Raw genomic sequence first — 26,432 nt, 5'->3', positions numbered from 1 at the left:
ACTCTTCCATGGAAGAAAAGAATGAACACAGCAGCAAAAAACATTAAGGTAGAACAAATGAAGGGAAGCAAAAATTTATTGGTACGAAACGTATAGTCTGACTACATTACACATACGCAAGTATGTGTGAGTGACCAAAAATCCACACAAAATCCATGGTATCGTGCTTATTACATGAATAATAGAAAATCAAAGTTGTCCATGCCGGGAAACGTGCTTCCGGACTAAAAACAAACGACTGAAACTAGAATCTTGAATCATGTATGATGTCTTCACGCCTTGCTTTTCTTTGCGATGTCGCGGATTCTGTTCTTCACACATTCGAGCGTGTTGGTAGGTGAGAGAACCAACTCGGCGATGAGACGCCTTCTCCTTGCATTAACCGTGCCCTGCAATTTTTAGAACAAGGTTTAATGAATAGAAGTTGGTATTATACGACAATTGTACAAGTGTACGAGCAGAGAGGACAAATTACCTGGGTAAAATCGGCGGTCCATCGATCCCCGTCCCAATGCTCCATAACTTCAATCACAAAAAGGCCACAAGAGTTCCTAATATATATGCAAACATTAGTCACCGTGCACACGAACATGTCTTTCGTAAGTAGAAAATGATGAACCATAACTCACCCGTCCTCTTGTAGTGGCATGTCGATCTGAGGTATGATAGGCCACTTAGTGACGTCTGGATATTTGCCAGGTGTAATACGGTTTGCCTCTTCCATATCAATTGCTATTGCTAGTCGCTACTTGAAAGAAAGTAGTAGTGAGAAACCATATGACATTTCATATGAAGAATGCTCAATGTCGGGGAGAGTACCAGTGCTTTCACAGTGTCGTGAGAGAACTCGAGAGGATAGAGCGAATCAAAAACTCGGAATTCTTTCTTGCGGTTGTGCATCACCACAGTGATCCAGTGTGTATTGCCGACGTTCAACGGGATAAACGACTGAAATGTGGAACACATTTATAATCATAAGCAATTATGCTTGTTGAAATGAGTGTTAATGAACTAGTAAGAACATATCGTACCTTATCACGGACGGTATACTCGTCCAGAACCCTACGTACTGCTCCAGCTCTGCTCAGCGCACTATCCATGTTGTATTTCGACGGTTTAGGGTTGTCTCGTGCCTTAGCACGATCAACAAGGTATTTGGACCTCCAGGCTGGACAGAGGTGCCGATCATGACCAACGCGCAGAGCCAAATGTGTCTGATAAGCATCGATAATCTGCATAAAATAATAGAACATTTTATTTTCATAGGTGACACCTAGATTATGCACTTAAATAGCAGGACATGGTAATAGATCTTACGTCATCCGCCAGCCATGTATGCTCAAGTACCGGTCGTATACTCTCCACAGTCACAGAGGTGCCATGTTCATTGTAGTAAACTCTTTTTGTCATATTCTTCTCAGACCGAGCAGCTGCCTCCACAAACGCAACAGCAGCATCGATGAGTTCCGGTGTCAAATCGTCCTTAACAGAACCTTCCTTGTCATTGTCACTAAACAGAGCTGCATGATAAATTACGAACGTCATGAACGGTGAGTACATGAAATGGTAGTAAATTAAGCACTAAGATAGCTACTAACGGTACCTCTAGTTGCGGTAGTGTTGCCGGATGGCTTAGTACCGCGAGCGCTTCGCTTGCCGGGCTTGTCAAGTTTAAAGGGGGATTCAAATTTCTTGGGAACAGTCCGTCGGCGCTTCCCGGATATAACATCGTCTTCTTTTGCGGTTGCTGCAGACTTTTTCCCCTTGCTCTTACCCACCATCCTGTCGATAGAACTTGCAGAAATGTCAATGTCGGACGATTCTGCTCGAGGAGAATTACCTACAATCCAAGGTTCCCCGGTGTTGCGCCGCACTCATCAGTAGGCTTCGTTGTCTTGTCAACATTTAACTTGGCAGGTGTTTTCTAGTTAACAAAAAAATAATGTGATAGGTTCAGTTAACGAAAATGAAGATGCATAATTGAGATAAATGAAGACAAATAAATGAAAACATACTTCCTCATCATCGTTGGTTTGGTTTACAACAGGCTCGTCAGGCTGTGTCAAATCAATCACCGGCTCTAGAGCGTCAGAGTCATCCTTGTACACGAATTCTTTTTTTTTCGGCGGACCATTCTCAAAGGAATCCACTTCTAGGTCGGCATCGTTGTTGCCGGAAGCCGCAGCAGCCGCTGGCTTGTAGATCACACCATTTTGGTTCAACTTCTCTAACAATCTCTGCATTACATAAAAAATATTAATTAATGTCGGCACGGTTTTGCAACTTCAAAAATGTTGTAAACATAGAATTAAGGGTGTGTCATCTCGGCTACTTGTTCTGGTATTTCCTTCATTTGGCTGCGTATGTAATCCATACACCACTTCATGATGAGGTTCATCATCTCGTCCGCGTTTGAGGCTAACTTGGACTTCTTTGCCGCACCAACGGCGGGCTTCATTTTTGGCTTTTCTGGTTCGGGTACTTTGCGCTCCTGCGCCCTATACTCCTTGGTTATGTTGTCTTCAATCTGCATGTGAAATACAAGTATATGTGATCAATAAAAATATTAATACAACTAATTATGTTATATAAAAGTTAAGAAGTACCCAACGTAATGAATTACCTTGATGTTACCACGGCCACGGCCTTGGTCATAATCAAACTTGTCTCTCCTTGAGGCTGTAGCTTCAGTCCAATTCCTCATTAGAGGTTCCATGGACAAGCTAGGATTGAATGCGCATTCACCTTCCAGAGGCTGAACCTTTTCCCAGTACAGGTACTGCATGAATATGAAAAATTACAATTAGTACTATACAGCAGGTAAATTAGCAATCATATTTTTTTTTGCAATGGTACAAGTCTGAAAGGTGTACCTGCAGGAGAGCTAAGTTCCCTCTCGGCCATTGGCGGAGGTGTTTGCCTTTCCTCACGTTGCGAAGGCAGTCCAGCAGAACCCGGAGGGTGAATGCATTCCAATTAATCTTGGATATACGCTTCACATCGTCCACCAATGCGTAATATTGCTTTGGTACAGTCTTGCTCGACATGGGAGCAAGAACTGTTCCAAGCAAGACGAGGACAACTCTCCGAAGGAAATCGTCGTCGGCAGATTTATTTTTTGTGATGTCCACAATCAGATCATCGATGACTATGTTACCTGTGGTCTTGCTCAGGAATTGAGGCGGCACTCGATCTTTAACATCCTCACCTTCCTCACCGAGAATACCTTCTGCCGACAGTCCGTCGTTCTCCAAGGCCAAGATGCACTCAACATCCACGGCACCGAGAGACACTTCGCCAACCAAGTCTTGTACAATGAATCTGCCCTTGCTAGGATCAAATATCTCAACCATGTACCGGATCAACAGTGTACGCATCTTCAGCGAAGGTATCTGAAGCATGCTACGGAGTGGTGTTTCGGCAAGTGCGGCCCGTTGACCGGAAGATAGACCGGCAATAAGTTCGCACCATTTTTCTACGGCGCAAACAATTTCTCCGTTGAGTTCATCCATCCTGTTAAAAAATATACTTGGTTATAGTACCATAAATTATGTAATCAACTTTTTTCCTAACATATTGTTGCATAAAACATAACAATGGAATACACTATCCCACAGTAGATAGATAACTATACAACATAATTTATTCATACTGAAACATTCAGCAGAGACACGTGCAGCACATAAAATGACAGTTTAACAAGTACTTATTTAACCAATTAGTTTCATAATAAAAAGCAACATAATTTATCTAATCATTTATTTTCATATGGTACTGTACAAATAGATATAAGAATCGGTGACAGTGCCTAATTAACAGTAAATTGAAAAGAAAAAAACGAAATTATGCATACTGGAACATGCATCAAACAAACGTGCATCACATACAATATTAGTCGGCGTCTCATAGTTGCAACATGCATGTCTTAGGGCATTGCTATAACTTAAAGTGACTATGCTATAACTAACACTGATAAAAAATTGTTGTTTATTCATCAATCCAACCTACAAGTGAAAGACAACAAACAACATGCAGAAACTAATTTGCAATCGTAGGGCTATCTAATCAAATACACGCACAAACAAATCTAGTGTCATAGGCCTATCTAATCTAATACACGCACAAACAAAAAACATCTACTCCAATAGATGTAATGCGAAGATTATGCGCTAATTAATCTTAGTCCTATCGAATCTAACACACGCACAAAGAAAAGCATCATGGATGCGGTACGGTTGCCAACATATTGGATCGCTCGATGAAGATGGAAGTTGTCGGCATTGTAACGTGGACGCAGTTCGTCCACGACGGCCAGCACGCGCTGACGACCTGGATGTTCTCGACGATCTTGCTGGGGTTGGGCCGATGCTAGGGACGCAGCTGTCGTCGACTCGGCGGTAGGAACCGTCGTAGACGACATGAAAGACGATGCCGAGACTAAATAGGAGGAGGAGGATCTCCTAGGTCGTTGTAACCACCAGGGATAGAACGCCCGTGATCTTTGCCTTCCTTAGTTGAGGAGAGGCAGTATGTGCTCCTAAATTAAAGGGATAGGCTTCCCACGCTCGAGTTTTTTTTGTAGATTCCGATCCGGGAATTGTGTAACAAATCGCAGCTGCTCCTCTCTTTGAGCGATGAGGGGCTCGTTTCATGTACTTTTTTTCTTTTCTTTTTCATATTAGAAAATTTTTATACCAAATAATTATTTCAACTCAACCAAATGGCCCCAAAATTTTTTCACACAATGGGATGACCATGGACATCATGCATGCCAATTCTCATCGATTTCCGACACTCGATGCATTTACTAGGATTTTGCCGGCGAAAAGAACCCGAAACGTTGCCCGGACGTGACGCAACGTTCGTTCGGTGTCAGGAATGGCTCACATGTTGCATGGGGGCCTACATTGGGCATCCTCACATGGTGCCAAAGTTTGGTGTCATTTCATGCAGGCCAGCACATAGCACATGTGCAATCACCATCATTCGGGTCTGCCGTAGGGGGAGCCCGAAGGACGTTGTTTTTCTGGACTCAACCAAATGGCCCCAAATTTTTTTCACACAATGGGATGACCATGGACATCATGCATGCCAATTCTCATCGATTTCCGACACTCGATGCATTTACTAGGATTTTGCCGGCAAAAAGAACCCGAAACGTTGCCCGGACGTGACGCAACGTTTGTTCGGTGTCAGGAATGGCTCACATGTTGCATGGGGGCCTACATTGGGCATCCTCACATGGTGCCAAAGTTTGGTGTCATTTCATGCAGGCCAGCACATAGCACATGTGCAATCACCATCATTCGGGTCTGCCGTAGGGGGAGCCCGAAGGACGTTGTTTTTCTGGACTCAACCAAATGGCCCCAAAAAAATTCACGCAATGGGATGACCATGGACATCATGCATGCCAATTCTCATCGATTTCCGACAATCGATGCATTTACTAGGATTTTCCGGTGAAAAGAACCCGAAACGCTGCCCGGACGTGACGCAACGTTCGGTGTCAGGAATGGCTCACATGTTGCATGGGGGCCTACATTGGGCATCCTCACATGGTGCCAAAGTTTGGTGTCATTTCATGCAGGCCAGCACATAGCACATGTGCAATCACCATCATTCGGGTCTGCCGTAGGGGGAGCCCGAAGGACGTTGTTTTTTGGACTCAACCAAATGGCCCCAAATTTTTTTCACGCAATGGGATGACCATGGACATCATGCATGCCAATTCTCATCGATTTCCGACACTCGATGCATTTACTAGGATTTTGCCGGCGAAAAGAACCCGAAACGTTGCCCGGACGTGACGCAATGTTTGTTCGGTGTTAGGAATGGCTCAGATGTTGCATGGGGGCCTACATTGGGCATCCTCACATGGTGCCAAAGTTTGGTGTCATTTCATGCAGGCCAGCACATAGCACATGTGCAATCACCATCATTCGGGTCTGCCGTAGGGGGAGCCCGAAGGACGTTGTTTTTCTGGACTCAACCAAATGGCCCCAATTTTTTTTTCACACAACGGGATGACCATGGACATCATGCATGCCAATTCTCATCGATTTCCGACACTTGATGCATTTACTAGGATTTTAAAAAACAATTCAAATGTAAAAAAGATAAGATCTATTAGAATGAAGAAGTGAAATAAAAGATAACATATTATCTTACATTTCAAATATTTCAAATATAAAGAAGAGAGCAAATATTAGAATGAAGAAGTGAAATAAAACAGAACATTTTATTTTACAAACTAAAAACATTTCAAATATAATAAAGATAAGAAATATTAGAATGAAGAATTGAAATAAAACACACCATTTTAGTTTATATTTCGTAAATATTATCAATATAAAAACGAGAACGAACAAATGAAATAAAACACAACAAAATTTGGCATATTTTTTTAATTTTAGTAAACACTGTTAGAAATAATATAGAAAAAAGAGATTTGATTTTAAATATTAGAAATATAAACAAGAAAATAAATTTTGGAGTTAAGAAGTGAAAAACAAAGAGAATATAAAACAGATCAGTGCGCGGGTAAGGCTGCCCTGGGCCAGCCCGCCCGAATTGGGCCCAAGGCAGAGCCACGCAAGGCACAGCGCAGCGCACAGCCGTGGGGTGGTGGGAGTCTAGTCCCACCTCGCCAAGCGAGAGAGCGCCGCACCGGTTTATATACCCGGCTGCGACTCCCCTCCCAAGCTCCTATCATATGCAGGCAGTACATTGCCTAACTCTCGGCCCCTCTGCCCCGTGGGGCCTACTAGCAGCAGAGATATTCTGCACCACGGGCCTGCATCCTGGCCCATGAATGGCTGGGTTCCTAGTCGTATGCAGGCCGTGGTGTATGAATTCTCCTGCTCTGGTAGGTGGGCATTTTTTTTGGCATATTGCCATGTGTTTTGATCTTCAAATCACACACTAAATTATACACATGCTCACTTGCATTCAATACACATTTTTTTGCATATATGACAAGTTAATGTTTTGACCTTCAAATCACCTAATAAATTTTACACATGCTCACTTACATGTAATACACATGGCTATTAATGGGATTTCAACAAAAATGAGGCCGTGGTGTATGAATTCTGCTCCCACATGCATGCCATGGTCATGGTAGGGTGTGCATAAAGTTTGGGATCATTTGGTGGGACCGACAAGGAAAACCTCTTTCAAACTTGCCCTCCGGCAAACCCGAATGGTCCGGCTTGTACATGGTTCATGTGGAGGCATGCATGAGATGACCCCAACTTTTTCGGAGCATGTGGGCATGGCCAATGTGGTCCCCCAGGCAAGGTGTGCACGAATTCGGACACAATACACACGTTGCGTCATGTCGGGGCACTGTTCTAGGGTTTTATCGCTAACCTTGCAGGGTTAAGCTATGTATTTGAATCTAGAACCAAATTAACGCAACCTTAGAGTTGAAGAACTAGCTGATCCATATATCATTAATAATGCTCTATTTCCACTTCAAGCCAGCATAAACCTATATAACCAAAAGCCAGCATGGCCTGCAGTCTGCCTAACCCATCATCCTAGGCTTACAAAGTTCATGAGCACCGCAAAATAACAGCAACAACTACTAAAACATCGCAACAAAGTAAAGGCCACATCTTCAGCAGGAAGTAGAGTCTTCTTTTTTATCCTTCGAGTCTTGCCACGTTGATTCTCCACCCCTGCTTCGCTGTGTACACTTCACTTGCTACTCGCTCTAGCAGTCTTGCTCCCACCTCCAGCACCTTTTTTATGGCTCCTTTGTCTGCAAAATAGATCAATCAACAATCCTATTAGGGGCTACATTTTTCATGCAGAGAAATAACTATAGTTTTCCCAATACTGCAGTACTAAAATCACATTTATTAGGGGCAACCAAACAGCTCACTGTAAATAAAACTAACATAATCTCAAATACTGAAGTATTCTCAAAGAACTTAGAACATAGTATGCTATCAAACGGGTCCAAACTGACTCACACAGATAGACTAACTGAAGACACTGACATGCCATCACTCTGTTTTCTTGTCCTTCAACTTGCTGATGCGCTCTGAGTGACGAATGCCCATACGGATGTAGGTCTCCGCTTCAATCGGCATGGTCCTGTCTCCGAGCTGCGGGATCCCTGGACCCACAATCTGCACGTCCGCCGGCTGCTCCTGGACAACATCATCCTGCTCCTCCTCTCCAGCACTGTCGTCCAGCAGCAGAACAACCTCCTCTTCCCCGCTCTCATCCTTGCTCTGCTCCACATCTTCGCTATCACTCTCATCCTCACTATGCTCCACATCATCACTATCACTGTCATCCTTTCTTTGCTCCACATCACTGTCAGAGTGAACATTGGACTGATCAACCGGAGCAGGCACCGCGAGCAACACTCCGACAAGATCTGGCACTGGAATAGGAGGGGCGCGGCGATGGGAGCGGTACATGTACCACCTCGCACGCTGACGCGGATCCGGGGAGTTCTCCGCTTCGTTCATAGCCCAGAGGAAAACCTGGACTGGAACAACTCCTCGAGCAGGACCAAACAACGATTTCTTCTCATTGCCCGTAAGCACTTTGATGAGACCCCTACCGTGGTCGATGAACATCTGCAAGTTGGGAAACCAGCTGCAGATCTCCTCCACATTCGCCCTCTTCTCCAGATCGCCCTGACAGAACTTCCCAACTGCCTCCTCCCACTTTTCTTGAGCGCGGCGGCAATCACTTGCCGACCGCGACCTCCTTCCCTTCTTGTCCCCCATCGCCAACGACGCCAGATGTGAGATTTGAGCACACGGAGTGAATGGGGAATAGAAGCAAAGACCTAGGGTTCGTATCTGCCAGATGAAATGGGGAATTTTTCCCCTCTCCAGCTGATAACCGCGTGTGAGGCCGGCCTGGAACTGCCCACCCAAATTAGGCCCAAATCAAAGCCGCGGCAGGCACTGTCTCGGGGTGGTGGGAGTTTAGTCCCACCTCGCCAACGGAGAGGAGCTCGCACCGGTTTATAAACCCACCTGAGCTAATCATCTCAAGTTCCTTTCTAAAGCAGGCAGCTCATTGCCTAACCAGTCTCTCTCTGCCCCGTTGGGCCTACCGGCAACTTATATACATTCACCGCGGGCCTGCATCCTGGCCCAATGGGTTACTAGTCGTATGCAGGCCGTGGGGTTTCATATAAATGCTGTTGGTGTAGGCTGGCATTTTTAATTATTATTATTATTTTTGCATATGTCACATGTCTAATTTTTTGCATATGTCACATGTCAAATTTTGCAAACAAGTTGGCAATTTTTATTATTTTTTTTATTTTTTTGCATATGTCACATGTCTAATTTTTTGCATATGTCACATGTCAAATTTTGCAAACAAGTTTGAATCATTAAATTTTCAAATTATAAATTAAATTTAAAATTTAAAAATATTAAAAATATTTGGACCAAACATTTCCACCATGTGAGGATACCCAAAGTAAATTTTTAAATTTGTATTCAATTTTTTGCATATGTCAAATGTCTAATTTTGCACACAAGTTTGAAACAAAATATGTCCTCTAGACTGACTGGTCAAAACATCGGTCTATACCTCAAGGGGGCATTGTAAAGTATTATTTTTCCAAAAAAAATTTCATAGCCATGTTTGGCACATGTGGGTCACCATGTACAAGAAAATTTGGTTGATTTGGAGGTGGTGGAAAAAATCACGTATGTTCAAAAACTGGCTTAAGTTAGACCAAATGGCCCCTCCGGAATGCGATGATTTTTTCGACCACCTTCAAATCACCTCAGTTTTGGCACACATGATCTCTTGCACAAACAAAGCTAGTTTTCTAGACTGACTGGTCAAAACATCGGTCTATACCTCAAGCGGGCTTTCGGGGTGTTGACATGCTAGGCCGGAAATGCGCGTGTCAGAGATCGTACTTGCGTGTATAATCCCAAACTTTCTTCATGGCATCCCATGACCCCATAGAGAATGCATGCATAATGGTTTCCATGTGGGGCAAAATTTTCAATGTTTTTACGGTTTTGTGTGTGTGTGTGTGGGGGGGGGGTTAGGGTTCAGGGTACATGCCACATTGTTCACATTGTCCAATTAACACTTTGTATAGATTTTTTGGGCAAAATGAACGAAATAATGCAACTAATCTGAACGTAACGTTTGGCATGTATCAAACCAAGTAGCCACTATTCCTAAAAAAACTAGTTAGCCACTAATTGCGCCAAACATATCACGTAATTACCAACGAAAATGGGTTGACAATTATTTCTGGAAATTCTTGGAAGGAATTTATTGCTCTTCCTTTTTAGAGAACAATAAGTTTCTGGCTCGGGCTTCTGTGATATGTGGTTGGACCCGCGGTCAGTGCACATGTTTTGGAAGCCCCCAAAAGATCGTGCTCGTTAAAAAAAACTTGCATCGAAGCGCATTACTTCAAAATAACTAATTAACCCTACAATCACGGATATATACCTTCCCATTCTACCGCATATCAACCCTATCCTAACCACCCCCATCTACCTTGTTTCTCCTCACATAGCCATCGCCGGGATTGCGCCATCGCTTCTCAAGCGACCACGCCAACGCCGGCTTAAAAAGGTCTCCTCCACGGCTCCTCCCATCTTCGATTGCAGTGCTGATTATTTTTTCCATTGATTCGACCAAGAAGTCATTTCCGAAGAGATTAGAAAATACAGCCTTTGCCATAGTTGAGTAGTTCTGGTGTAATTGGAGTACATGATCTCATGCAAGAGCTTTTTGATTGATAGTTTGTAGTAGTTGTTCGTACGAACTGGTTATGAATATATTTTCTCGGTGGTATTGTTAGGAATTAGTTGGATGAGGTTGTGGATACAGTTTTCATACTATGGGTATATGTGTTGTTGTAGGGACCATGGTCTCAGAGGCGCATAACAACCGTGCGGAGTACGACAAGTCTTTGCATGAAGCGCGCCGGGAGATCGACTTGAAGGTGCAAAAGGATCGCGCTGAGGTAGAAAAGAACGTTCATACGTGGACAGGATGATAAAGGAGGAGCGTGAGGAGTTTTCCCGTAAGATGGCGAAGATACGTCTTGAGATTGAAGAAAAGTATAAGCGGGACTGTGAGGACATGGAAAAAAGTTTTTCCTTGGCTACAAGGAAATGCATCAAACGTTGCAGAAGGACCGGAAGCTTGTGGACAGTATTATACAGACAGAGCGAGGCAGGATGGATGCCTATGTGTTGCAGGCACGTTCGAATATGGACAGCAAGCTGCTACAGGAGCGGTCGGACATGGATTATAAGGCCATGCTGGAGAAGGTCCGTTTGGAAGGACATATGTTAGAAGCCCGTGCGATCTCACGGCCACCCCGACAACATGTCTTCAATTTTTCTACCCCTGTAAGTATCTCGCACCGATTGTATATATTAAGGACCTACGTATTCTATGATACAAACATCTTCAATTTGTGGCAACCTTATGTCGGCGATTGTATGTAGGCTAAGCATCATGAGACGGCACAGTCGCCATCCACTCGAGACATTGCGATAGAGTCACCCGTTCAATGCCACATCACTCCACCCCAACAACATATCTTCAATTCTCCCCTTGTAAGTACCTCCCAACGATGCCATACCCAAGATATGGTATGACCTTTTAAAATTTGTGTGTAAACCCACTGTCGACGTTTCATACGCAGGATAAGAAACGTGTGATGGCAGAGTCCCCAGTCACACCACATGAAGGATACATTCCACATAACAAGGTGAGAAGGTTTGAGATGGCACAATCCCCAGTCACTCCACATGAAGGATACATTCCACAAAAGCAGGTAACAACACCGCAATGTTGCTATGCACATAAAAAATTATGTTTGCCCCTTTACTCATTGAATGTATTAACTCTGATGTGAGATACTAGGTGCTGGTCATGGAATTTTTTGTTAGTAGGGATGATGAGATGTCACATGTCCCGAGAGCATACTTTGATGAACACCCGGCAGAAATCAGAATTTTTGAACCCGCCAAAGTGACCTACGATCTCATTATGATTGAAATGAGAGATACTTTTGGTTGCAAACTGGGAGCAGAACTGTACTACTTCTTACCCGGGTCTGCGTGGAAGCTGCCAGAAGGAATGTTCTTGATTGCAGGACCAGATGATGTAGAAAAAATGCTTTCTGATCTGAATGGCAGCAAGACATGTCACTTGTACATTGTGTACAATAGAACTACGAGTTGTTTTCCCGAGGGTGACATTGATCCAGAGGTTCAAATTTTACATGTTACATGCATCTAGTTTATGGCTACGTCATTTTTAAGTTCTTCCTAATACAATTCCTATGGTTTCCTACAGGAAGTGAGAATCCAAGAAACGGAGGGTCTTGCTAGAGAGTTGGCGGAGAAAGAACAAGAACAACTTCAGTTGTATGGTTACATTGATGTTAAAGAGAAAAAGATTGAAGCACATGGGTCGTCGCCAAGCCCGAAGCAATCTCCAACGTCGCAACGCAAGAGGTCACTGGATTTTGGCAGTGCAGAAGACCATATGGAGTAGGCTCAATTGTTTTTCAACCAGTTTAAGCTTCAAACCAGGATTATTTTGTTGCAAACAAACATTTTTTTTTCTGTTTCACATTATGTTCGCAATTATGGTACAATTTATTCATGAGACAGTTCTTTGAACAACAATGCATGTGTTTTATGATCAATCATACAGTTGTTTGTGAGATGGCATTGCATCTAAAGAAGTTTCCATCTATAAAACTTGTAAAAAATCATTTATGTTGTCTTTGTTGAAACTGTTTTTTCGTGCCTTTCATCTACACGTGTAATCATTATAGCCTACAAAACCATACAACGTCGCAAAACAATTTCCAGTTGGCATGGATGCTTGTCATGTTGGTACAAGGGTTTCAAAATATTTTTGGGTCCATTTCAAGCATGCCGAAAAAATCCGTCTTCCCAGACGGAACATCCCCTGCTACCCGAACGGCTAAGTTGAATGACACCAATTTTTTCCATCAAGCGCGCAAGCACACCCCCGTGGGCCGCGTGAAATCTGAGCTAACCCAAAAACTTGCTGGTTTTGATGTCAAATAAGATAGAAATATCAAGGGAAGAAGATAGAAATAGCAAGCAAAACACAGATAACCAACAACATATCAAATAGACGGGTAGAAATCATAACATAGTTCGGATAGATAAAGTTCACGATAGAACCAACAACATGATTTAATAGAAATATTTAAAAGATAAAAAACTTGCCCTAACATGCTAGGGCAAGTCAAGCTGACGAGACCGGGCCTTCACCACCATCTTCACTGCGCCTCCTCTCCAGTGCTCCTCTCCATCCCGTCCTCGCCGATGTAGTAGGGGAGGGTGTGCATACCGTCGTGGGTGGGGAAGACGCAGTCGAAGTTTGTGAAGATGTTGTGGGTTGTGAATGCGATGAATTCGCATCCACACCAAAACACCTTGCCGAGGAGGTAGTACGCATCAAATCTGTTGGTGAAGGTGACTGTGAGCCCTATCAGCGGAGACCAGGAGTTTGGACACACTTCATCCAGTCGGAACATCACCGGCGAGCCCGTCGGGAGGTGGGCGAAGCCCGCACGGAGGAACCACTGGGCAAAGCCCCTTGCACCCCTCCAGCGTGAGAACGCCCACACGCGAAGCGTGCTCTCCACGACGACGCCGGCCGGATACTGTCTCTCCGGCACGGTCGGTGGGAGCCGGTAGGTGGGGCCGTTGTACTGCATCCTCGCGGCTCGCTCAGAGAGTGCTCTGGGTTTGGGGAAGAAGAGAAGGGCGGCGCAAATGGATGTGTGCAGTAGGTGAGGGCTGGTGGTTTAAATAGGGAAAGGGGAAGGGAAGGGAACCTACCGCGCTTACGTTCAAACTAGCCGCGTTGAACGATCCATATGCCACTTTAATTGCCACGTTGAATAGATGCGGGTGGATCAAAAAAAGTGTGAAACCAAGGCTTTAATTGCCACGTTGAATACATGCGGGTGGATCAAAAAAGTGTGAAACCAAGGTTTTAATTGCCACGTTGAATCGAAAAGTGTGAAAACAAGGTTTTAATCGCCTCGCTCGCATGCATGCACGTCCGCCACCCACGCATGCAAACCCACGTCGCCGCCCTTCCCATGCATGCAGGCCTCAGGCGCAGACAACGAGCTGGCCCAACGGTCCATCCAGCGACCCAGCGGATGAGGCTGGCATGGGACGGCCCACCCGAATTAGGGCCAAGCGAGCTTCGCGCCGGGCACATCCCAGGGGTGCAGGGAGTTTAGTCCCACCTCGCCGAGCGAGGGGAGCTAGCACCGGTTTATATAGCGGGCTAAGCTTTCCCTCTCAAGTTCCTTTCTAAAGCGGGCAGCACATTGCCTAACTGTGTCCGTCCCTGCCCTGTGGGGCCTACTTGCTACCTGTTTTCACAATCTGGCGGGCCTCTGCATCCTGACCCAATAAATGATTGGGTTACTAGTCGTATGCAGGCCGTTGAATTGTGAAAGCGGGCAAGTAGGCGGGCTTTTTTTTGTCTATTTCATTTTTTTCATTTGTCACCATTATTTCCATTGCAGCCTGTCCATCATGCTGCATTTTGGCAAGAACAAGCTAGAGTTGTACACACCCTGATTGAATGCTTAAAACGTCGGTCTATACCTCAAGGGGACATTGTAAAATAATTGTTTTCAAAAATTTCTTTCATAGACATGTTGCACACATGATCTCTTCCACAAACAAAACTAGGTTTCCAAGTTTTTGTATTTTTTTTAATTTTTTTTGAATTTATAATGCCCTCTAGACTGACTGCTGAAAACATCGGTCTATGCCTCAAGGGGGCATTGTAACATAATTTTTTTCAAAAATATCTTTCATAGACATGTTTGGCACATGTGTGTCACCATGTACAAGAAAATTTGGGTGATTTGGAGGCGGTGGAAAAATTCACCTTTTTTCAAAAACTGGCTTAAGTGACCAAATGGTCCCTCCGGAATGCGGGCAATTTTTCGACCATCTCCAAATCACCTCAATTTTGACACACATGATCTCTTGCACAAACAAAGCTAGTTTTCCAAGGTTTTACATTTTTTTGAATTTTTTATTAATTTATAATGCCCTCTAGACTGACTGGTCAAAACATCGGTCTATACCTCAAGGGGCATTGTAAAGTATTATTTTTCCAAAATTTCTTTCATAGCCATGTTTGGCACAAGTGGGTCACCATGTACAAGAAAATTTGGGTGATTTGGAGGCGGTGGAAAAATTCACCTTTTTTCAAAAACTGGCTTAAGTGACCAAATGGCCCCTCCGGAATGCGGGCATTTTTTCGACCACCTCCAAATCACCTCAATTTTGGCACACATGATCTCTTGCACAAACAAAGCTAGTTTTCCAAGGTTTTACATTTTTTTGAATTTTTTATTAATTTATAATGCCCTCTAGACTGACTGGTCAAAACATCGGTCTATACCTCAAGGGGGCATTGTAAAGTATTATTTTTCCAAAATTTCTTTCATAGACATGTTTGGCACATGTGGGTCACCATGTACAAGAAAATTTGGGTGATTTGGAGGTGGTGGAAAAAATCATGTATGTTCAAAAACTGGCTTAAGTTACCAAATGTTCCCTCCGGAATGCGGGCATTTTTTCGACCACCTCCAAATCACCTCAATTTTGACACACATGATCTCTTGCACAAACAAAGCTAGTTTTCCAAGATTTTACATTTTTTTGAATTTTTTATTAATTTATAATGTCCTCTAGACTGACTGGTCAAAACATCGGTCTATACCTCAAGGGGGCATTGTAAAGTATTATTTTTCCAAAATTTCTTTCATAGCGATGTTTGGAACATGTGGGTCACCATGTACAAGAAAATTTGGGTGATTTGGAGGTGGTGGAAAAAATCACGTATGTTCAAAAACTGGCTTAAGTTAAAGGCCAAATGGCCCCTCCGGAATGCGGACATTTTTTCGACGACCTCCAAATCACCTCAATTTTGGCACACATGATCTATTGCACAAACAAAGCTAGTTTTCCAAGGTTTTACATTTTTTTGAATTTTTATTAATTTATAATGCCCTCTAGACTGACTGGTCAAAATATCGGTCTATACCTCAAGGGGGCATTGTAAAGTATTATTTTTCCAAAATTTCTTTCATAGCCATGTTTGGCACATGTGGGTCACCATGTACAAGAAAATTTGGGTGATTTGGAGGTGGTGGAAAAAATCACGTATGTTCAAAAACTGGCTTAAGTTAAGACCAAATGGCCCCTCCGGAATGCGGGCATTTTTTTGACCACCTCCAAATCACCTCAGTTTTGGCACACATGATCTCTTGCACAAACAAAGCTAGTCTTCCAAGGTTTTACATTTTTTTGAATTTTTTATTAATTTATAATGCTCTCTAGACTGACTGGTCAAAACATCGGTCTATACCTCAAGGGGGCATTGTAAAGTATTATTTTTCCAATTTTTCTTTCATAGCCATGTTTGGCACATGTGGCTCACCATGTACAAGAAAATTTGGGTGATTTGGAGGTGGTGGAAAAAATCACGTATGTTCAAAAACTGGTTTAAGTTAGACCAAATGGCCCCTCCGGAATGCGATGATTTTTTCGACCACCTCCAAATCACCTCAGTTTTGGCACACATGATCTCTTGCACAAACAAAGCTAGTTTTCCAAGGTTTTAATTTTTGTATAATTTTTTATTAATTTATAATGCCCTCTCGACTGACTGGTCAAAACATCGGTCTATACCTCAAGGGGGCATTGTAAAGTATTATTTTTCCAAATTTTCTTTCATAACCATGTGGGTCACCATGTACAAGAAGATTTGGGTGATTTGGAGGTGGTGGAAAAATCACGTATGTTCAAAAACTGGCTTAAGTTAGATCAAATGGCCCCTCCGGAATGCGGTCATTTTCTCAACCAATTCCAAATCACCTCAATTTTGGCACACATGATATCTTGCACAAACAAAGCTAGGTTTCCAAGGTTTTATATTTTTTTGAATTTTTTATTAATTTATAATGCCCTCTAGACTGGCTGGTCAAAACATCGGTCTATAACTTTGGGGGGCATTGTAAAATATTCTTTTTCCAAAATTTCTTTGAAATTTCTAATGCCCTCTTATATTTGTTTATAATGCCCTCTTATATTTTCTTTGAAATTTATAATGCCCTCTTATATTTTCTTTCTATTTTTTTCAATTTTTTTAATTTATAATGCCCTTTTATATTTGTTTATTTTTTGGTGCCCTCTTATTTTTCTGTATTTTTTTATTTATAAAGTAAGGTTTCGAAGATGGCTAGGCTGGCCCATGCTTTTCCTTTTGTTTAATGCCTTCAGTTATTTTTTTAATGCCCTCTTATATAACTTTATTAAAAATAAAGTAGATCTTATTTCAAATTCCTTTTTTTTTGCACACATTATTTTTAACTAGTTTTACATTACTCTTGTAAATTTACATTTAATTCCTTCACACTTTGATGATGGAATATTTGCTCTGTTATTGCAACATTGGTTCAAATGATGGAACATTTGATCTTTTTGCTTATTCAAATTACGCATTGATGGAATGTGTGAGGATTAACAATTATCAGTAACTTTACGAAACCCCTTGTAATATAATTCATGACAGCCAATTTGGAACATTGCCAGATTCAATATTTGGTATAATTGGCACATGCGCACAGCATGTTGCACTTGCGCACAGCATAGACAAGTGTTGCAGCATGTCTGAAGCAACACTGAAGCGCCATTTGTGATCATTGCACCATCGAAACAACAAGTAAACATGAAGGAAGCATTCACCACCAATAAAGTTAAGGCCAGACATATATAGATAGCATTAGGTACCAGGCAGTTCACAACACATCCAGTTAAGACACACAATACATTACATTACATTAATAGAGGTAGTTTTTAACCAGTTCAGACCCAGATGCAGCTTTCCAAAAGTAAAACATCATCAAATATACTGATGATGAGTACGGCTTCCAGCTTCTAATGATCAGCATGATGTAGGACTAGAGGTTAGGGTTTCTCAGGACCTTCAGGAGGGCAGAATGCTCAGCCCTGATCTTGTACTCATCACTGGAGATCGATGTAGCCCGGCAATGTTCCATCAGATGCTCCAATAACCCAGACCTGGGCTTGGGCTTGCTGCAGAAGGGGCAGCGGTACTTTTCCGTCCTCCAGTTGTGGTACATACCAGGTCCTTGGGTCCTGATCTTCAACAGCACCTTCTCTTCAAACGACTCGACGTTCCCCTCGTCCACATCATCTCCAGATTCATACTGCACACATTAATGACTGACATTAATACATTATGCATTCAAATACTATAAACACACTAACTCAATGCACAAATAACATTTCAACTAGGCCTTACCTCATACGGCTCATCTTCATCAGAGTCATATGGGTAGAACCCAGTCTTGTCCCACTTCCTCTTGTTGCCCACAACCACAAGATCCTCCTCCTCCTGCTATATTGTCAAACAAGCACATCAATTACAATGAATTGAATTGCAGTTCAAAGAATGTCATTACACACAAAATTGTGAATGTGAACCACATTGGTATGTTGCAAGTGACCAAATGCTTTCCTTATAAATACAGAATCTAAGCAATCAATCAACAGACAAATGCTTTCCTTCATAAATGCTAATGAAAATCCAAGCTGGATTCTTGACATTCCCTGGATTAACCCAACACTTTTCTTTTGAGGGAATCCCCCCCCCCCACACTACTTAATGGAAACATATAGTATATTTTGTTGCTAGGATCCTGCCTTGGAATGTTTACTTCACTCTTTACATATAGTATATACTAATTACAGAAGCCAACTACAAATTTTAATATGCACAAATGACTGTTTTTGGGATAATGCAGCAAAGCTCCTACACATATTAACATAATGCAGTAGTTAATTAGGTACAACTTCAACTATAAATGCATACATCTCCAACAAACATCTAAAATTTCATTACTTACCTAAACAACAACAAATTATACTATAGATGAATCTTGTATCATCTAAATCAATTCATTGGCACATCTTAATTAATGCATTCCAAATCAAATATGTTTCCATCCAGTATCATTGAACCACAGATCAAATCAAATAATCATAAATGTCAGCAGCATTGAACTACAGATCTAATAATCATATGACATCTATCTGACCTTAAATTCCCCCTTAAATAAGGTATTCAACCTCATACTAATTAAATTCTAACAAGCAAAAATTCAACTACTAATCTAATAAGCATCTGAAAAAACCCCAAGATGCTTTTATCTCTGAAGCAATGGCATTGCAGAGGATGTTCAATGCTGTCAATATCTCTGAAGCAACGACAAAATTCCACTACTAACACAAACTAAATAAGCATAGACTGCCCCTTCCCCTCGACCATGCTTCCCCTCTCCTTCAGAAGCACCAATCCAGCACAAAAAAATCCAGCCCTTGAGAAGCTCTTTTTGATTAAGATGACAACACCCAGTACAAGAGCACATCCTTCACTATATTTACAACCAAACTAATGCACCATCTAATCACCTCACGTAGACAATTTCCAAAAACACAAGGCCATGCACAACCCATCTCATAGCCTCTGCCTGACAGGCCTCAATCAAGCATCAAATAACTGCAACTATGACAACATGCATCAATCAAGCATCTAAGAATTGCAACTATGACAGCCATAATCCCTAGAACTAAGCATCCATTTAATTAATCATCAAGCCAAAGAACTAAAGCAGGCACCAACCCAAACCAATACAGAAGTATATATTTGACTCCAAACACCTAAAGAATTGCAAAAATTCCACTGCTAATCTAATAAGCATCTGAAAAACCCCATCCCTCAATCTGACTACTTCTAACCTAATCTAATAATCATATGTGGTCCACCATTCTTGCAAGAATCAAATACAGAAAAACCCTAATGCAGAGAAAACCCTACCTCTAACAAATCTAACCAAACAAAGTTCTGGCCACAAACCCTACAATCTAAAAACTACCAACTAAAAGTTAGCCGCAGATACCTTCTGCTCCGCTTCCTCCTCGCCGGAGCCGGCCTCCACCTTCTCCACCTTCTCCACCTCGTGCGCCTCGCCAGAGCCCGCCCCCACCTTCTGCGCCTCGCCAGAGCCCGCCTCCACCTTTTGCGCCTCGCCGGAGTTCGCCAGAGCGGGCGCATCTGGCTGGACCACGCCGCTGCAGCCCGCCCCCGCCTTCTCCAGATCTCCAGCGGAGGGAGCACCGCGCTGGACGCCGGCACGCCCCCTCACAAAGGTGCCCGCAGCGACCTGCCGCGCCTGCTCCACCAGATCTGCGCCCCAATCGGGGCGCTCGCCTCCTGTGTCCGCCATGGTGATGTAGAGGATACGGTGAGGGAGACGAGGAGGTTGGAGAGGAGAGGGAGTGGGGAGTGGAGAGTGGAGAGTGGGAGACGATGCGGCGGGGGGGGGGAATGGTGGGCGATGCGGCCGGAGGTGGTTGCCGTCCACATTTATATGATGGGACAGTTTTGGCAACTACCCGTGACACGTGCTGCCCCACGCGCGGGCGGCTTCTCGCGTGCACGAAAGGCCGCCGTATACAAACAAATACGTATACGGATGGGCATACGTATACGGCCGGGCATACGACCTAACCGGGCCCGTATGGGCCTCCCAGGGCTCCTCGACGGCTATACGCGGGGGCAACAAAGACGATCGTGCCCCTCGTTATGAACCGTTTTTGGTTCATCCTGGCCGTCGACGTGTTTTTCCACCCCGCGTTCAGCCTAGGGGGAGCACCGGAGCAGAAACGCAAGTATTGCACTCATATAAAAAGTTTTGTCAGAGAATGACTTTCGTTCCATCCTAGGTCGAAGATTTCGAAAAAATGCTATATACAAGTACTATACATGCTATATTGTTGTCATAAACTTGTCTTTTTGCCCTGAAGTCAATAAAAATCATTTATTATCCACCAAAAATGATTTGAGATTTTTTGAACTTTATTTGAATTACTAATTTTTTTGGCTCATACAGGGTGTGTGTAGGTACCTGAGAGCACCAATTGCCCGTCCGGTATTGTGTGCCATATATTGACACAGAAGAGTATCACGTAGTAATTCGTATCCTGTAATGAAGAGCCGGCGAAAGCAACGAGTTCGAAAGATAGTTCAACCGATGATTGTGGGAAATTATTGATCAAAAGTCAAGACTGGGCTACAACCAGCACCTGGTATTGGTATATACTCTTCATGATTCTATCTGGATTGTCCTTTGGTACGTAGGAATAGTTGCCAGGTGTATTAATTCGTTTTGCATGTGTGTGCTACGCGTACACCGTGAATAGTTTATCAAGTGAAGTGGAGTTGACTTCTTGTAATCACTTGGGATAGTTTTGCCAGGAATACTATGCATTTTTAAACGATGGAATCCTTATCCTGCTCTCCAGTCTGGTAAGCATTGGCGGCAAAACAATGATATACTCCATCCGTTCGTAAATATAAGTCTTTTTAGGATTTCAATATAAACTACATACAGATGTATATAGACATATTTTAGAGTGTAGATTCACTCATTTTGCTCCGTTTATGGTCCGCAGTGAAACTTCTAAAAAGACTTATATTTAGAAACGGGTATGTGGCTAATATGAACCATCACTAACGTCATTGCTAACGTATATATTTGAGCTTCTACTAAATCAGAAGCTTTGACTTCAAACGGGAGTGAGGAAGAACAAGTTATGTATATTATCTTTTTGAAAGTCAATGTGTACCTGGCGGTGCATGCGAGGTAGTAGTGGCCAAGCCATAGGTGCAACCTCTACCTGTATAAATATGAGCCCACGGCACAGCCACGCAAACACAGGCTTCAGATCCAAGACACCATCCATCAAAACCAACATATAGCTAGCTAGAATGGCCTCCGTCAAGGTGGTTGCCATGGCCGCCGTGCTGTTGCTGGTCGTGCTGTCTTCTTCCCCATGGGAGGCAGAGGCGCAGATGCGCTGCAGCAGGTGCACCGAAGACTGCAATTCTTCGTGCGATGGCTCCAGTAGCAGCGTGAGATGCAACAGGACCTGCGCCACCCCTACCTTGGAGTGCGCCAACTGCCAGAGATGCATGAACTCTTGCTTAAGCTACTGCCAGTCCACCTGCGTTAATTAACTGCCGAACTAAAATTCAATAACTGGTTGGAAGATGCGCTTGTATATGTATGTATTATCTTCGAGTGTGAAAGTTGCATGTGTGTCTGCATGTCCATGTATGTTATCTGTGTGAAATATGTACGATATTGCTTAATTACATCTCATGTAAGTTGTCACACCATCGCCGATCGAGTATATATATTATACACACATGTAATTTCATTGTTATAACTTACCGTTGATGTTTCAAGGGAATGGTTAATTAACGCTTTGAACTTTGATTGCGAATTATGAGTCAAGGGAGCACCACAATGTTTGTGACTAGCTTGGTATCTACTTCGACATTCTGCTCAAGAACTCATAACCTGGTTAGTCAAGTTGTATGTCCATCAGTCCATGTGTTGGTTATATGATCAGGGATATGCCAACTCACTGGTGATCTTCATGAGACCTCCTATTATTATGCAGATTGAAGAGATTATTTTGGAACTACGGGCCAAGATCACATTTGTTCATAGAAACAAAAATGCCATGGTAGATGCTTTAGCTAAGGCAGCACCTGTGATGGAATAATTCACACTCGATATCTCGCAATGTAATAGTGAGGCTTTCAACATCCTCTCTTCATTCTAACTGTAACTATCTTGAAGTCCTCTGAATATGTCATGTTCGATGCTTTTCTGAATGAATGAACGACCTTTGTGCCTTTGCCTTCAAGGAAGAAAAAAAAGGAAAAGAAGCAGGATACGGTACAAAAAGGCTGGAATAAAAACAGCTAGCAAAAAGAAACTACCAGCTGTAGAACATACGCGAGTTGTAGTGAATTATTACTGCTAGCTATGTTAGTTAAACAACGCTGCAAATCAGATGAGGGTTGATGGATAATGATTCAAAGTATACGTTGGGAAAATGCTGACAATTGACTTCTTGAGCGATACTGATTTTCGTTGACCATTTCTATTACCAGAAGCCATAAGTAACAATAAGTAACATCTTGTGTTGCTCATTAGAATTTTATCCCTCGATGCTGAGTCAGTAAAATGCCCTTTATCAAAGGAAGAAAGTAACATCCACCGATGTTTGACTCTTCTTTGTTTGGTTTAGCGCTTGGGATGGGAGTATATTTTTTGCGGAAAAACTTCCAATCTATTCATGTTCAATCATGGCAGTACAACGAATACCAGAAATAAAAATTACATCCAGATTCGTAGACCACCTAGCGACAATTACAAGCACCGAAGCGAGCCGAAGGCGCGCCGCCGTCATCACCCCTCCATCGCCGGAGCCGGGCACAACTTGTTGTAGTAGACAGTCGGGAAGTCGTCGTGCTAAGGCCCCATAGGACCAGCACCCCTGAACAGCAACCGCCGCCGATGAAAAATAACGTAGATCGGAAGGATCCAAACCGAAGACACACGAACGTAGACGAACAACAACGAGATCCAAGCAAATCCACCAAAGATAGATCTGCCGGAGACACACCTCCACACGCCCACCAACGATGCTAGACGCATCGCCGGAACGGGGGCTAGGCGGGAAGACCTTTATTCCATCTTCAGAGAGACGCCGCCGTCTCGCCTTCCTGAGTAGGACACAAACCCTAACAAAATTGAAAAAAAGACTAAAAACAGAGCCCTCCCGCCGGCCCTTGCCAGGATCCACCGCGCCTCCATGGCCCTAGGGCCACCGGAGACGAGGCGGACCTGCGCCGACGCTGGCGAGAGGCACGAACCCTAACTTTCTTTCTTGGATGGGAGTATCTGACTGGGTTTCTTGTAACGTCTTCCTATTGAAGCCTTGTCCAAATATGAAAGCTAGTTCAACCAACACGCTCGTATGTGCTGTTGTAGAATCTTTCTTGGAAGTTGAATGCATGTAATGGAGCTGGGACCTCTTATTTGGCGCGCTGGGCGCTGGCGAATGAGCCAGTGCGGCCTTTCTCGCAGGCCCATGTGCAGGGCACCCATTTTTTTCATTTCGTTTTCTTTCATTTTTTATTTTCTTTTTATATTTTTTTCATCTTAATTAAATAATTTTGGATTTAAAAAACATTCCAAATTTTAATTTTTTAAATAAATAATTTTTCAAGAAATAAAAAAATGTTCTTTGATTTAAGAAAATGTTTGTGATTTTTAAAAGAGTTCGCATATTCCGAGAATGGTCTTACTTTTGAAAAACAATCTTGAAACCAAAAATGATCCTGATTTTTAAAACCTGCTCGTGTATTCAGAAAATGTTCATGAATTTCGACAGACGTTCACAGATTCAAGCAAAAATAATGTTTTTATTAAATATTCCCTAATTAAAAAATATTCGTGAACTAAAAATATTTCATCAATTCAAAATATTTTCGGATTTAATAAATTTTCATGAAATCAAAAATTGTTCGTGAACTTTAAAAAAAATTCATCGAAGCTAAAAAAGATGTTCGTGAATTTTAAAAATTGTTTCCTAATTTCAGTAGTGGTTCTTTGATCCAAGAAAATGTTCATGAGTTTCAATTTTTTTTTTAATTTTAATGTGTTGCAAATTCAAAAACAGTTAATGGGTCTTAAAATTTGCACGAATTTAAAAAATGTTTGCAAATTTTAAAAGCATTCATGTTTTCATAAAATAATCTCCAAATAAAAAAATGTTCATGATTCCAAATAATGGAAAATTAAAGTAAAATGAAAACTAAAAATAAAATAGAAAAGGAACATGAAAATAAGAAAAGAATAAGGAAATGAAAAAGGAAAGAAGAGAAATTGTTTTGAAAAAATTTATAAAAAACAGAAAGAAAAAATTAAAAAAGGAAAAAAACCGGCTTCTAAAGGTTCTATACTCTTCCAAATCCGGAAATAGTTAGATGCCGACCCAAAGTGTACGTGGCGGCAGCTGTTGTACGCCCTCGGCCGTTAACTAGCGACATATGCGTCAAATAGGAATCCCAGTGGAGTTAACTTCTTCCATTTGGTTTTTTGTAGGATTAGCTGACAGGTTTATTAAATCATTTTGCATGCATCACTAGTGCAGAACCAGGCTATAGCACCGGTTCATAAGGCTCTTTAGTGCCGGTTCTGTAACCGGCACTAGAGGGTGGGGACTAAAAGTCCCCCCCCCCCCCTCCTTAGTACCGGTTTAATACGAACAACCGCTAAAGGGCCACCACGTGGCACGAGCCAGCGCCGGGGGCGGGGATACACCAACCGGTACTAAAAGGTTTGGGGTTTTTGTTTTATTTTTTCTTTAGTTTTGTGTTTTCCATTTAATTCTTTTTCATTTGCTGGTATTTTACGATACTACATATTGTACGCGTTATGCATATATATAAATAGAATTTCTCGTAGAACAGATATATATATCATCGAATGTCTCGCACCACCATTCACACATACACATGTATATATATACAATTTGGTATATATAATTTCTCCTAGCTACTTGGATGGCATTACTGCGGGTAGCGGGTAATAGTATTCTCCTTTGGGATCTATGACCTGGTCGAGGAAAAATCCCGCTATTTCCTCTTGAATAGCTCGTACGCGATCCATTGGTAGGAGCTTATCCTGCACCGAATTGAACTGTTAAGAAGGACATCAATATGCATGTATTAGTTGTGTGATTAGATATCGATAATGATGTAAAAATTATAAATAGTGTTCTAGCAAACGTACCCATAGTTATCTAGCATCTTTGGTCCTTTCGGACACCATCATGCGAATGTTCTCGCAAATGTAGTATGCACATAAATCAGTCCCCGGCGACTGCTTCATGGCCTTTACGAGAATAGAATTCAATCAGATAATAATTAATCAAGCATGATAATTAATGGTATTGAAACTGGAATTAAAGAGATGGTAGCTAGCTAGTACTACTTAATTACTTACCTTGGGTCGAAACCAATAGAGCTTTTCTTTCCACGGGCCTGGAACCTCTTTGATGAACTTTTGCCAAGCCCTGCACGCCGACAAAGAAAATGAATAAATGAGTTATTAATTAGTTGATATCAGGAAATGACGAACTAAAGAGGCGGACATATAGTTCAATAATGATTGAAACTACCTGTTAACTATCCCCTTCATGATTGAGTAGTCTTTAGTTTCTTTAAGCAGTGAGTCCAGTACTTCAACTGTTCCTTCTTCTACTTGAATGATTAACAAGATCCAGTGGTAACAGCATGCACATACATTTGCATGTATAAATTAAGCGGCATGTGCATAACACTCATCAACTACCCTAAACCCTACACACTTATTAACATCTAGCTAGTAAGCAAAAACAGAATTTGTAGTACAAGACAGTGTGACTCAC

General features: G+C 42.4%; 1 protein-coding gene across 1 annotated transcript; it reads right to left on the bottom strand.

Moving 5' to 3' along the window:
• Window positions 1-272: 272 nt before the first annotated feature.
• Window positions 273-3,353, bottom strand: LOC109785707 (uncharacterized). The gene is made up of 12 exons (XM_073503623.1): window positions 2,874-3,353; window positions 2,624-2,779; window positions 2,333-2,527; window positions 2,016-2,237; window positions 1,845-1,924; window positions 1,640-1,782; window positions 1,348-1,520; window positions 1,032-1,232; window positions 820-948; window positions 630-745; window positions 476-551; window positions 273-389 (listed from the first exon to the last, which is right to left on the bottom strand). Exons 1-12 carry the CDS (start codon window positions 3,351-3,353, stop codon window positions 273-275), a joined length of 2,088 nt encoding a protein of 695 aa, XP_073359724.1.
• Window positions 3,354-26,432: the final 23,079 nt, after the last annotated feature.

The sequence above is a fragment of the Aegilops tauschii genome, chromosome 1 (genome assembly GCF_002575655.3).
Source record: "Aegilops tauschii subsp. strangulata cultivar AL8/78 chromosome 1, Aet v6.0, whole genome shotgun sequence".
Classification (NCBI taxonomy): Eukaryota; Viridiplantae; Streptophyta; class Magnoliopsida; order Poales; family Poaceae; genus Aegilops; species Aegilops tauschii.
Note: the sequence above shows the minus strand (reverse complement) of the source record. Positions and strands in the feature narration are given on the sequence as shown.